Consider the following 13,693-nt stretch of genomic DNA (forward strand, 5'->3'; position numbering starts at 1 on the left):
GGAGACGTGACCCACCCAGCGCAGCTGGATCTTCAGCAGCGTGGACTCGATGCTGTCGACCTCTGCCATCTCGAGAACTTCGACGTTAGGGATGAAAGCGCTCCAATGGATGTTGAGGATGGAGCAGAGACAACGCTGGTGGAAGCGTTCTAGGAGCCGTATGTGATGCCGGTAGAGGACCCATGATTCGGAGCCGAACAGGAGTGTGGGTATGACAACGGCTCTGTATACGCTTATCTTTGTGAGGTTTTTCAGTTGGTTGTTTTTCCAGACTCTTTTGTGTAGTCTTCCAAAGTCACTATTTGCCTTGGCGAGTCTGTTGTCTATCTCATTGTCGATCCTTGCATCTGATGAAATGGTGCAGCCGAGATAGGTAAACTGGTTGACCGTTTTGAGTTTTGTGTGCCCGATGGAGATGTGGTGGGGCTGGTAGTCATGGTGGGGAGCTGGCTGATGGAGGACCTCAGTTTTCTTCAGGCTGACTTCCAGGCCAAACATTTTGGCAGTTTCCGCAAAGCAGGACGTCAAGCGCTGAAGAGCTGGCTCTGAATGGGCAACTAAAGCGGCATCGTCTGCAAAGAGTAGTTCACGGACAAGTTTCTCTTGTGTCTTGGTGTGAGCTTGCAGGCGCCTCAGATTGAAGAGACTGCCATCCGTGTGGTACCGGATGTAAACAGCGTCTTCATTGTTGGGGTCTTTCATGGCTTGGTTCAGCATCATGCTGAAGAAGATTGAAAAGAGGGTTGGTGCGAGAACACAGCCTTGCTTCACGCCATTGTTAATGGAGAAGGGTTCAGAGAGCTCATTGCTGTATCTGACCCGACCTTGTTGGTTTTCGTGTCCTTCTATACCTTCTGGCAAACTAACAATTTTCACATTATTCCTTCTGCTTTGATTTTCCAAATAATCTATTTTTCTTTCTAGCTCCTTCTCATGATCTCCTAATTCTATGACTGATTTTTCCACCTTCAACACTTTTTCTGTGTTCGAAATCACTTGTTGTTTACAGTCCAAAAAAGCAGTCTGAAATTTTTTAAATTCTTCATAAGATGCATCCACACGTGTCTTAACCATATTTAATTCAGAACTTATACCAGCATTCATTTGAACCATTTCATTAATTTGAGATGTCAACAAAGGTTTTATAACAGCTTGAACAATTGCATTTAATTGCATACACTGAGATTCAGTAAAGCTCAGCTCTGCTCTCTCTGACATAGTGGCAGAACAAGGTAACTGCAGCTCCTGCTGCAATTCAACAGAAGGCATTTTAAAAGTTTTACTGTGGGTCTGGACTCCCAGCGACGGCACCCCAACTTCCTCAGGGGGTCACCGCTGGTGTCCCCCCGCATCTTGCTGTTTTCTCATCAATTCGCGAAGAAAAACGATTTCTTCAGATTGAAATGCTACCTGATGCATTTTCAACAATGGAGTCGTCTTCCTGCGTGCTCCCTCCATTAAAATCGAAAGGCTTTCCAAATCGGGATCCACTTCTTGGGAACACACACCTTCTTCCAGAGAACGGGTAATTCCAGTGCCAACCTTCATTTGGTGAGCAATAGGTATTTTTTTTATGGCCCCCTCAGGCGATCTTTGGGATTTAGGCAATGAAGAAATTGAGCCTGGGGCCGTTTCAAGTCGTCTAGGCCCCAAATCTTCAAAACTTCGAAAATGTAACTTCTTTTGAACTTGAGGTTTAGTCTTTTTACCATTAGTGGCCATAATGATTCCTTAATACTTAAAACTAAAATTTAAAAAGTTTAAACTTGAAAACAAAGGATTAAAAATGGGTATTTATAAGTCTGGCCAGAGAGATCGAGATTGCACGTCTAGACTCTACGCCATCTTGCCACGCCCCCCCCCCCCCCCCCCCCCACAAGTGTTTAATTTGTGGTAAAGTATTTTGGAGTGTTTAGAAGTTGTGAGAAACCTCTTTATAAATGCAAGTCTCTTTTACTAATGATGTTGTAATATGCCCCTATTTTATTTCCCCAGTATCTACATAGCACCCTTGTGTCCTGAGGAATTTGACAACTAATTTTTGTATTGCAGTTTTCCTATTGGAGAAATTGGGAGGGAACTGTTAGGAAAGTTACTCTTAGTTAAAAAACGGCTTCTCTCCTGCCAACATTCTAAGTTAAGAAACTGTTTGTTGATTGGAATTAGCGGCCAGTTCCAGTAAGACAAACATTTGTAGGGTCATTATATCTATTAAGTAAAACACAAGTCTGTAGATGCCATGACTGAAGTAAAAATACAATGCTGGAGATACTCAGCAGGTCAAATAGTGTACTTTAACTCACAAAGATACATAACCAATGTTTCAGGCTTGAGCCTTTCATCAAGGTAAGAGCAAAATATAGGCAGGTGCATAATTAAACTGGTGAATCTGCAGGAATCATCTACTGCATCTGGTGCTCCTGTTGTGGCTTTCTCTACATCAGAGTGACTGGATGCACTCTGGGAAATCGCTTCGCTGAGCAACTTCACTCTGCATTAATGACTGGGATCTCCCAATGGCCAACCATTTCAATCCTGTGCCCTGTTCCTGTACTGACATGTCTTCCCTGGCCTCATGCACTGCCAAACCAAGGCCATCTGTAAATTGGAGGGGAAACACCTAATATTCCATGTGGGCACTCTTCAACCGAATGGTATTAACATCAACTTCTCCAGTTTCTGCTCGACCACGCCTCATTGTTCCCCATTCCTCTGTCCCCTTTCCTCCAGCTTTCCACCCCCTTCTTTCTCCATTCACAGGGCCTTCCCCTTCCCAAATTTGCTGTTGTGCCCTCCCTCTCTCTTCCACTTATTACCTCTTGCCTATGGGCCTGCACTGTGCACAAGGGACTCACACCAGGGTGCGGACTGCTGGAGACTGGGTTGAAATTGGCTGAAGGGGTACGAGAGAGTGCTGAGGGCATTGAAGAGTTCCTAACAGTATCAGAGGTTTGAATCTGGAGCTCAGGTTGCTGATGGCTTGGACTGGACTTTTTTTTGGAAAACTTTATTTTAAACTTTGCAAAATACTTATAATAATCCTCTACAAATACAAATACACTATTAACTACAACCCTAACCCCACCCCCCCGACTAAACTAAAAAAAACCCTCCCCCCTTCTCCTTTCAGAACTTAAAAGAAAATTATATTAAATGCTTTATATTTGGAGTGCCATTCACTTAACTTCTAATGACATATGCTCTAAATACAAATTCCACATATCAATAAAAAAAGAGAAATTATTTCATAAATTATATGTTACTTTTTCTAAATATAAACATGATTGCATTTCATTATGCCATCTTTGCAAACTCAATTGTATATCATTTTTCCATGTTACTGCAATACACTTTCTTGCAACTGCTAATCCTAATCTTAAAAAGTTAAATGCGGTTTAGTCATTTGTGATTTTATAAAGGGCAAATTAATATAACCCATTAAACACATCAACGGATCAAATTGCAAATCTATTTTGAACAAATCTCTCAAAAATTTTATAATTTCATCCCAAAAATATTTAACCTTCCCACAGAACCAAACTGAATGCATAAAAGTACCTTTCTGCTTCCTACACCTCAAGCACAAATCTGTTAAACTAAATCCATATCTCTTCAATTTTTCAGATGTCAAATATAATTGATGCAGAAAATTATAATTAACCATATTATACTGTTTTGGGTAAACTTATACCTCTCATTTTGTTCGTTTTAGATTGGTCACAGTGTTTGAACTACCGAAAAAAAATAGACACACACACCGAGAGCAGTTCAGATTATACAAATGTTTATTACAAATTCAAAAGCTGATTTCACACTACAATATGCAAGCCCTTCCCAACTATACTTATCAATGCTTGGACTTGTCCCAACTGCCGAAGCGAGGCAACGACTGCACACTTGTAGTAGGTTGTCAGGGCGCCGGTAGAAGCTTCTCCACCTCCCCTGACTGGGACGTTGGCTGGACTCCAGAAGTCTTCTTCTTCTTCTTCTTGAGAGATGTTGCCACCTCTCGGAGAGTCTCCTAACTTCAGCAGCGGGACCATGACTTATATTACCCAAAAACTGCTAACCCAAGCACCTATTCCCAGCACAGCAAGAAAGATAAGCAAGCAAGCTAGCATGCTAGGCTTCTAACGAATAACATAATTTTCAGCTTATCACTTTGAATACAATGGTTTATTTTGCATCAAGGCTAGGCCTCTTGACAGTCTGTGACCAAAACAAGCAGGAAGATTAAATGTTCTTGGTACACAGATGTCCTTTCGTCAGATAACTGCAGCTCTGGCCCCTTGGTGGAATTTTGCTTATGTCTGCTGATTCTAAAACACAAGCAGGTTCTCAGCCTTGCAGAACCCAAAGCTGCAAGTTTTTAAAAAAAGGTTCTCAGCTCTACAGAACCAAGAGCTGGGAATTAAGAAAAAAATAGGTTAAAAAATAGGTGTTAAAAAATAGGTTAGAATCTTCCATTACATATACCTAACATTAATTAACTTTGTAACACTATCTCACATAATTCAGACCATTTTATGTGGCTGCTGGAGTGCTGGAGGTGAATCTATGGACTCTTGGAGACTCTGGGGGGACCTCTCTTCTGTTTTTCTTTCTCTGACTGCAGGAGGCTCTACAGGCACTTTCTGCCAATGGCAAATCTGACTGCCTCACAGCATACAAAACCAATTTTGTGTAATTTGACACTGTTTTTATTACATGACAATAAATTGAATCTTAATCTTGAATCCTCCCCCTGCTCCTCCCTCCCCCATTTTGTTCAAGTGCCTGCCTACATTTTTCTCATACCTTGATGAAGGGCTCAGGCCTGAAACATTGGTTATGTATCTTTATCTTTGCTATTTGAGTACGCTGTTCAATATATCTCTTGACCTTTTTTAATAAAATGTTTGTATTGAAAGCATTTTAAAAATCCACTTTCTTGCAGGTTCTTCAATTGGCTGACATTATTTTGGAATAAACATTTTCTGAAATTGCAAAAGCTTTCAGAAGAAACCAAATGCAATGCAGTAGCTGTCAGCTCTTTACTCCACAAAAGATTGTAGAGCTTGTAATAATTGGAATTAGACTGTGAGTCTTGGTTGGATAAGTATATTATGGCAAAAAGGTGACTCAATGAGGTAGTGGTACTGATCAACAATTATCTCATTGGGCGGTAGAAGGGACGCAGAAAATGTGCTTTTAATTAATATTTTTCATTGTAGGTCCTGTGGACACCTGAAGTCGTGCCAAATGGAGTAAGGTTTTCAATGACAAGTGCTGATGGGGAACAGGGATATCCTGGAGAGTTGAAGGTCTGGGTGACGTATGTGCTGAATGGAGAAGAACTAGCTATTAACTACAAAGCCAAGACCACCAAGACCACACCAATAAACCTGACCAACCATTCTTATTTCAACTTAGCGGGACATGTACGAACATTTGATTTAATTGGTTCAAAGATGATAAGTAATGGAATGATGTGGTGAAGCTGTAAGTAAAGATGCTTTGATTGGGCTTGTAAGCCCACTGAGTTTTCCCCACTGTACCTTGCAAGCTACAGAGGTGAAGTTATTCATTACTGCAGGGATAGGGATAGACTGAGGAAATTTAATGGTAGGGCCTCATTATAATATTTCTTCCTACATTCCCTACCTAGCTGTTACAAATTTGGAAAAATGCCAGGAGGCAGTAGCCATTGAAAGGAACTGTTTCTGCAATCTTTAGACACAGCTTGATGAGATTCTTTCCCCACTCATTAGAAATTGAGATAGTGTTAAAAACACTTGTGTAAGTGGCCTTGATTTAAGCATCAAATATACCATGTCCTGGCAATTGGGCAGGAAGGGAAGAATGATTGGCGTGTGTAATTGGGGCTGTTCTCAGCATCTCAGACAAATCCTATCTCCATTTGACTGATATTTTCCCTCTACAACAGTTTATACCATTCAGTAAATATTTAATTGATTATATGGCATTTTTTTGCATGGTCCATAATATAGCTCATAACTGTTTTGCTTTTTTAATCTTTCTACTCTGCAGAAAATACTGTGCCAATTACCTTGCATCTGTGTCCATTGATTATTGATCCTCTTTGAGAGAGTTTCTCCTCTTACAATTTATTTAGGAGTTGCTCATCAGACCAACCACAATAAGTCCATGTTATCCTTTGTAAGACAATGCATTCTGGCCCAAGCATTGTGGGATAGCTCCTCTGTGTGTTGGGGTGCCCGATGTCAGGTTTGGATGCATTTACACATGCAATCACATATCCCTGCAGTATTAATTTTTAAGATGAGGGATGTGTAATGGCGGCTTACCTGGACAAAAGAGAAACCCTCTTCTCCAATTTGAAAATAAAGATGGACAATCTGGAGGAGGAGGAGCTTGGAGAGAGTGACGGGGTTAATTGGCCAAAGGGCCAATAAGTATAAGGGAGCGGCCAGCGAGGAGCGGCCCAGTGAGTGAGTGGGTCCTTGAGGCTTTGGCTCGAGAGGCTTAGGTGAGCAGAGGCTGAGGACGAGCATGCTGAACTAAAGGTAAGACATTCACAGTTAATTTAATAAGGTGTGAGGAGATGGAGGAAGGATGAGTGTGGGGGCAGTTTTCTGCTCTCAGTGTCACGTGGGAAGTCATGGAGTCTTCACGTCTCCCGGACATCCATGTGTGTACAAAGTGGGCTGAGCTGTAGCGACTAAGGGACCGAGTTAGGGAACTTGAGCTGCACCTTGATGACCTCCCTTTGGTTAGGGAGAGTGAGGCCATCACGAACAAGGAGTGTGGCGTGAAGGATTGGGTCAAGGAAATTGAGCTGCAGCTCGATGAGCTCACTCTGGTTAGGGAGAATGAGGCTATCGTTGACAAGAGCTACAGGTAGGTGGTTGCACAGGGGCCAAGGGAGGAGGGGCAGTGGGTTACCGTTAGGAGGAGGAAAGGGGTTAGGTTCATGTGCAAGCACCCGAGTCTGAAATCGTCAGAAATCAGTACTCCACCTTGAGGACTGAGGAGGGGGATAGTCAGACTATAATGGGCAGAGGTATGGTGTCAACCTCTGTGACCCAGAAAGGTAAGAATAAAAGGAAAAGGGCAATAGTCATAGGGGATTCAATGGCTAGGAGGGGATAGACAGAGGTTGTTGTGAACGCGATAAGGAAAACCGGATGGTGGTTTCCCTCCTTGGTGCCAAGGTCCGGGATGTGAATATGCATGTTCAGAACATCCTAAAAGGGGAGGGTAAGGAACCTGAGGTTGTGGTACATGTTGGTACCAATGATGTTGAAAGGAAGGAGGAAATGGTCCTGCAGAATGAGTATAGGGAGTTGGGTAGGGAGCTTAAAAGGAGGACCACTAAGGGGGGTAATCTCTGGATTGCTTCCTGTGCCAGAAATAGAATTAGGTGGAGGTTAAACACGTGGCTAAAGGGGTGGAGTAAGAGACAGGGTTTCAAGTTCTTGGACTACTGGGACATTTTTTGGGGAAGATGGGACGGTGGGACCTATACCCTAATGATGGGTTACATTTTATGGCTCCTGGCAGGGGCATTTGCTAGGGCTGTTGGGGGGTGGGGGGGTGGTTTAAACAAGGATGGTTGGGACAGGGTTTCAAGTTAGGCAGGACAGCAGGGAGAGGGTTTGTAGGCTAAAGAAAGATACAAGTTTAAATAATTTGAGGGAGGAATAGCAGGAAGTATTAAAAAGATGTTGAAGTGAAAATTGTGAGAATGGTAGAGGAGGATAGGCAGAAGGTAGGATGTAGGAGATCCCTGAGATGTATTTATTTTAATGCAAAGAGCGTAGTAAGGAAGCTGGATGAGCTAAAGGTGTGGAGTGACACGTGGCATTAAGATGTTGTGGCCATTAGCGAGACATGGTTGAAGGAAGGTTATGATTGGCAGTTAAATGTTCCAGGATTTCGCTGCTTCAGATGTGACAGAGTTGGTGGATTAAGAGGGGGAGGTGTGGCATTACTTGTCAGGGAGGATATTACAGCAGTGCTGAGGTAAGATAGATTGGAGGGCTCATCGAGGGAGGCAGTGTGGGTAGAGCTGAAAAATAAGAAGGGTGAGGTTACTATTATGGGGGTATATTATAGGCCTCCAAATGGGGAAAGGGAATTAGAAGAGCAAATGTGCAAGGAAACATAGAAACATAGAAGATAGGAGCAGGAGTAGGTCATTTGACCCTTCGAGCCTGCTCCGCCATTCAATGAGATCATGGCTGATCTTAAAGTTCAGTACCCCGTCCCCGCCTTCTCTCCGTAACCTTTAATACCCTTATACTGAAGAAATATATCTAATTCCCTCTTAAATATATTTAAGGAACCTGCCTCTACTGCCCTCTGTGGCAATGAATTCCACAGATTCACCACCCTCTGGGTAAAGAAATTCCTCCTCATCTCGGTCCTAAATGGTTTGCCTATTATCCTCAAACCATGGCCCCGGGTTCTGGATTTTCCCATCATTGGAAACATCCCATCTGCATCCATTCTGTCCAGTCCTGCCAGAATTTTATATGTCTCTATGAGATCCCCTCTCAATCTTCTAAACTCCAGGGAGTACAATCCCAATTTGTGCAATCTTTCCTCATAAGTCATTCCTGCCATTCCAGGTATCAGCCTGGTGAATCGCCTCTGCACTCCCTCCATTGCAAGAACATCCTTCCTTAGATAAGGTGACCAAAACTGCACACAATACTCCAGGTGGGGTCTCACCAAGGCCCTGTACAGCTGCAGTAAGGTATCCTTGTTCCTATACTCAAACCCTCTTGATATGAAGGCCAACATACCATTTGCCTTTTTAACCGCCTGCTGTACCTGCATGCTCGCCTTCAGAGATTGATGTACAAGTACCCCTAGGTCTCTCTGCACTTCCCCATCTCTTAATCTATTGCCATTCAAATAGTAATCTGCCCTCCGGTTTGTATTACCAAAGTGGATAACCTCACATTTATCCACATTGCAGTGCATTTGCCATGTATCTGCCCAGTCCCTCAATTTATCCAAATCACACTGGAGCTTCCTGACCCCCTCTTCCGTGCACACAACTCCTCCTAGCTTAGTGTCATCTGCAAATTTGGAGATATTACATCCAATCCCCTCATCCAGATCATTATGTAAATTGTGAACAGCTGGGATCCCAGTACAGATCCCTGTGGTACCCCACTGGTCACCGCCTGCCACTCAGAAAATGAGCCATTTATCCCAACTCTCTGTCTTCTACCTGCCAGCCAGTTCTCAATCCACATCAATACTTTGCCCCAAATCCCATGAACCTTGATTTTGGAAGCCAGTCGTTTATGCGGGACCTTATCGAAGGCCTTTTGGAAGTCCAGGTACACCACATCCATTGGCTCTCCCCCATCTATTTTACCTGTCACCATCTCAAAGAATTCCAATAGATTTGTCAAGCACAATTTACCTTTTCTAAATCCATGTTGACTCCGTCCGATCCCTTCTCTGCTAGTCATATGCTCCACTATTACATCCTTAATAATGGATTCCATCATTTTGCCCACTACTGATGTAAGGCTCACCGGCCAATAATTCCCCGCTTTTTCTCTACCACCCTTTTTAAATAGTGGGGTAACATTAGCTACCCTCCAATCCATGGGTACTGATCCTGAGTCTATCGAGTTCTGGAAAATAATTCTTAAAGCATCTGCTATCTGAATGGCCACTTCCTTGAGTACCCTAGGATGTAGATTATCAGGCCCTTGGGATTTATCTGCCTTCAATCCCATCAATTTCCCCAAGACCATGTCCTTAGAGATACTGATTTCTTTCAGTTCCTCCCTTGCATTAGTCTCTATGTTTCCCAACATCCTTGGGAGGTTATTTGTATCCTCTCTTGTAAAAACAGAACTAAAGTAAGAATTTAATTGGTCTGCCATTTCCTTATTCCCCATTATATATTCCCCTGATTCCGACTGCAAAGGACCTACTCTGGATTTCACCAATCTTTTCCTCTTGACATATTTATAAAAGCTTTTGCAGTCGGTTTTTATTTTTGCCGCAAGCTTACTTTCGTCATTTATTTTTGCTCTCTTGATTAATCCCTTTGACCTCCTTTGCTGCATCTTGAACTGCTCCCAGTCTTCAGTTGCGGTACTTTTTTTGGCCAATTGATATGCTCTCTCTTTGGACCCAATGCTGTCTCTAATTTCCCTTGTTATCCACGGTTGAGTCACCTTTTTTGGTTTATTTTTATGCCAAACCGGTATAAACGATTTTTGCAATTTCTCCATTAGATCTGTGAATGCTTTCAATTGTCTATCCACATTCAACTCCCCCATAAACACAACCCAATCAATCTTAATAGGTGAGATGTGCAGTAGAAATAGGGTGGTGTTGATTGAGGATTTCAATTTTCCAAACATAGATTGGGAAACTCAGTAAAAGGGCAGGATGGCTTAGTATTTATGCATTGTGTTCAGGATTGCTTTTTGCAGCAATATGTTGTGACGCCAACTAGAGGCGGAGCGGTGTTAGATCTGTTGTTTGGGAATGAAATGGGGCAGGTGATGGAGGTAAGCGTTGGAGAGAACTTCAGATCCAATGTTCACGGGTCCATTAGCTTCAGCTTAATGATGGAAAGGGATAGGTCGGGTTCGAGGAGTGGGGGAAGGCCAGATTTGGAGAAGTGAGAAAGGATTTACAGAGAGTTGTGTGGGCTGATCTTTTTGCCGGAAAGGATGTAGAGGAAATTTGGGGGGCATTTAGGGTTGAGATTTTGAGAGTACATGATCTTTATATTCCAGTCAGGCCGAAACGGAAGACTAAAGGTTTGAGGGAGCCGTGGTTTTCTGGTGAAATTAAGAAGTTGGATCAGGACAAGAGGGAAGCCTATACCAAATATAAAAAACAAGTGATTGAGGAGATGTATGGTCGTTACTTAGATTTCAGGAAGAACCTTAAGAGGGAAATTAAAAAGACAAAAAGAAGGTATGAGGTATCCATAGCTAATAAGGCGAAGGTGAATCCTAAGGGTTTTTACAGATACGTGAACAGTAAAAGGAGGGTTAAGGATAGAGTAGGTCCACTGAATGATGGGACTGGTGAACTATGCAAGGAACCATATGACATTGGAGAAATATTGAACAATTTTTCTTATCCATATTCACGAGGGAAAGGGACATTGGGCTATATGAGATAAGAGAGGCAAAGGGCTTAGTTATGGAGAGGATAGGGATTAGTAAAGCGAGGGTTTTGGAGCTTCTTGGGTCAATTAATGTGGATAAGTCTCCTAGTCCTGATGGGAATTTTCCCAGGACTTTAAGGGAAGTCAGGGAACAAATAACGGGGGCACTGACAGTGATTTTTCAAAGATCACTGGAGGAGAGGATGGTACCACAGGATTGGAAGGTTGCAAATGTAGTTCCGTTGTTCAAAAATGGCATTAGGTGCAGGCCAAGTAATTATCAGCCAGTAAGTTTGACTTTGGTGGTGGGGAAGGTTATGGAGGGTATTATTCGAGATAGTATACATGCATTTCTGGATAGGCAGGGATTGATTAGGAGCACCCACCATGGGTTTGTAAATGGAAAGTCGAACCGTTGAGTTTTTTGAGGAAGTGACAATAAAAGTGGATGAAGGTAGAGCGGTTGATGTGATCTATGTGGATTTTAGTAAAGCTTTTGATAAGGTTCTGCATGGAAGGTTAATAAGGAAGGTTCAGTCACTAGGAATTAGTAGAGAGATTGTGACATGGGTTCAGAGGCACAAAATTCTAGCATGGCAGCTTAAGACAGAACAAACTAAGAGAATGGTATTGGCATCAAGGAAAAGACAAACAAATCACATATAATCCAACGGAGATTAATGAAAACTTCAGAGAATTCTATGAACAATTATACCAAACTGAAAACGAAGGGAAAGAAGACAAAATAGATGAATTTTTAACTAAAATTGAACTACCAAAATTACAAAGAGAGGAACAAAATAAATTAACAGAACCATTTGAAATAGTAGAAATACAAGAGATAATAAAAAAACTACCAAATAATAAAACACCAGGAGAGGATGGATTCCCAATAGAATTCTATAAAACATTTAAAGATTTATTAATTCCTCCACTCCTGGAAGTAATCAACCAGATTGACAAAACACAAAGCTTACCAGATTCATGCAAAACAGCAATAATTACAAGAATACCAAAGACAGGGAAAGATCCACTTGCACCAGCGTCATATAGACCAATATCTTTACTTAACACAGATTATAAGATAATTAGCAAACAGATTAGCCGACTATGAACCTAAAATAGTAAATCTAGACCAAACTGGATTTATTAAAAAAGAGGAACAACAGACAATATTTGTAAATTTATTAACTTAATTCATGCAGTAGAAGGGAGTAAAGCGCCAACAGTAGCAGTTGCTTTAGACACAGAGAAGGCCTTTGACAGAGTAGAATGGAATTATTTATTCAAAGTATTACAAAAATTCAGTTTACCAGAGAAGTATATTAATTGGATTAAAGCATTATATAAGGAGCCATTGGCGAAAGTGACAGTAAATGGATATATATCAAAGCAATTTAACTTAAGCAGATCAATAAGGCAGGGATGCCCACTATCACCCTTATTGTTCGCGTTAGCTATAGAACCACTAGCAGAATTGATAAGAACAGAAAATAAAATAAAAGGGATAAAAATAAAAGACAAGGAATATAAAATCAGTTTATTTGCAGATGACGTTATAGTATACTTAACAGAACCAGAATTATCAATAAAAGAATTACATAAGAAATTGAAGGAATATGGAGAAGTGTCGGGTTACAAGATTAACGCAAATAAAAGTGAAGCAATGCCAATGAATAATGCGGATTTCTCAAAATTTAAGAAAGAATCACCATTCAGATGGCAAATGCAAGCAATAAGATACCTAGGTATACAAATAAATAAAAACCTCGGCCATCTATGTAAACTCAATTATTATCCACTAATGAAAAAATTACAGGACGACTTAGAGCATTGGAAAGACTTACCACTAACACTAATAGGAAGGATAAACTGGATTAAAATGAACATTTTCCCAAGGATACAATACCTATTTTAGGCATTGCCAATACACTTACAGAGAAATTCTTCAAGGAGTTAAAGAAAATAATAAGGAAATTTTTATGGAAAGGGGGGAAACTGAGGATAGCACTAGATAAATTAACAGAATGGTATAAACAAGGAGGCTTACAACTGCCAAACTTTAAAAATTATTATAGAGCCGCACAATTAAGATACCTATCAGATTTTTATCAAACAAGGGAAAAGCCAGATTGGACTAGATTAGAACTAGATAAAATAGGGGAGAAGATACCTGAACATATATAAATGGGATGAAAAATTGGTACAACGTAGGAATTCTCCAGTATTACATCATCTGCTCAATATTTGGAAGAAGATTCATGTAAAAAGGAATAAAACAAATTACCAATTACCAAAATTAATACTGACACAAAATCAGTTAATCCCTTTTACAATACATAACCTTTCCTTTAGAGAATGGGAGAAAAAAGGGATCAAAAGAATAGAAAATTGTTTTTCAGGAAATAAATTACTATCCTTTGAACAAATGAAGGATAAATATAATATAACTCAAGATACAGTGTTGGCGTACTACCAACTGAGATCCTACTTGAAGGACAAATTGGGAAGCAGTCTGAGGTTACCAGAGGGAAGTAATTTTGAATATGTGATTACAGATACAATGATAAT

At 41.1% G+C, this 13,693-nt stretch overlaps 1 protein-coding gene across 3 annotated transcripts in view; it reads left to right on the forward strand.

Moving 5' to 3' along the window:
• The window catches only part of galm (galactose mutarotase), a 111,676-nt gene that overhangs the window by 71,799 nt on the left and 26,184 nt on the right, over nucleotides 1–13,693 (forward strand). For all 3 annotated transcript variants that reach the window (XM_069931929.1, XM_069931928.1, XM_069931930.1), the window contains exon 3: nucleotides 5,214–5,420. In XM_069931929.1, coding sequence (XP_069788030.1) covers nucleotides 5,214–5,420 — 207 coding nt within the window. The remainder of the gene's footprint in view (nucleotides 1–5,213; nucleotides 5,421–13,693) is intronic.

This window comes from Narcine bancroftii, chromosome 4 (genome assembly GCF_036971445.1).
Source record: "Narcine bancroftii isolate sNarBan1 chromosome 4, sNarBan1.hap1, whole genome shotgun sequence".
Taxonomy (NCBI): domain Eukaryota; kingdom Metazoa; phylum Chordata; class Chondrichthyes; order Torpediniformes; family Narcinidae; genus Narcine; species Narcine bancroftii.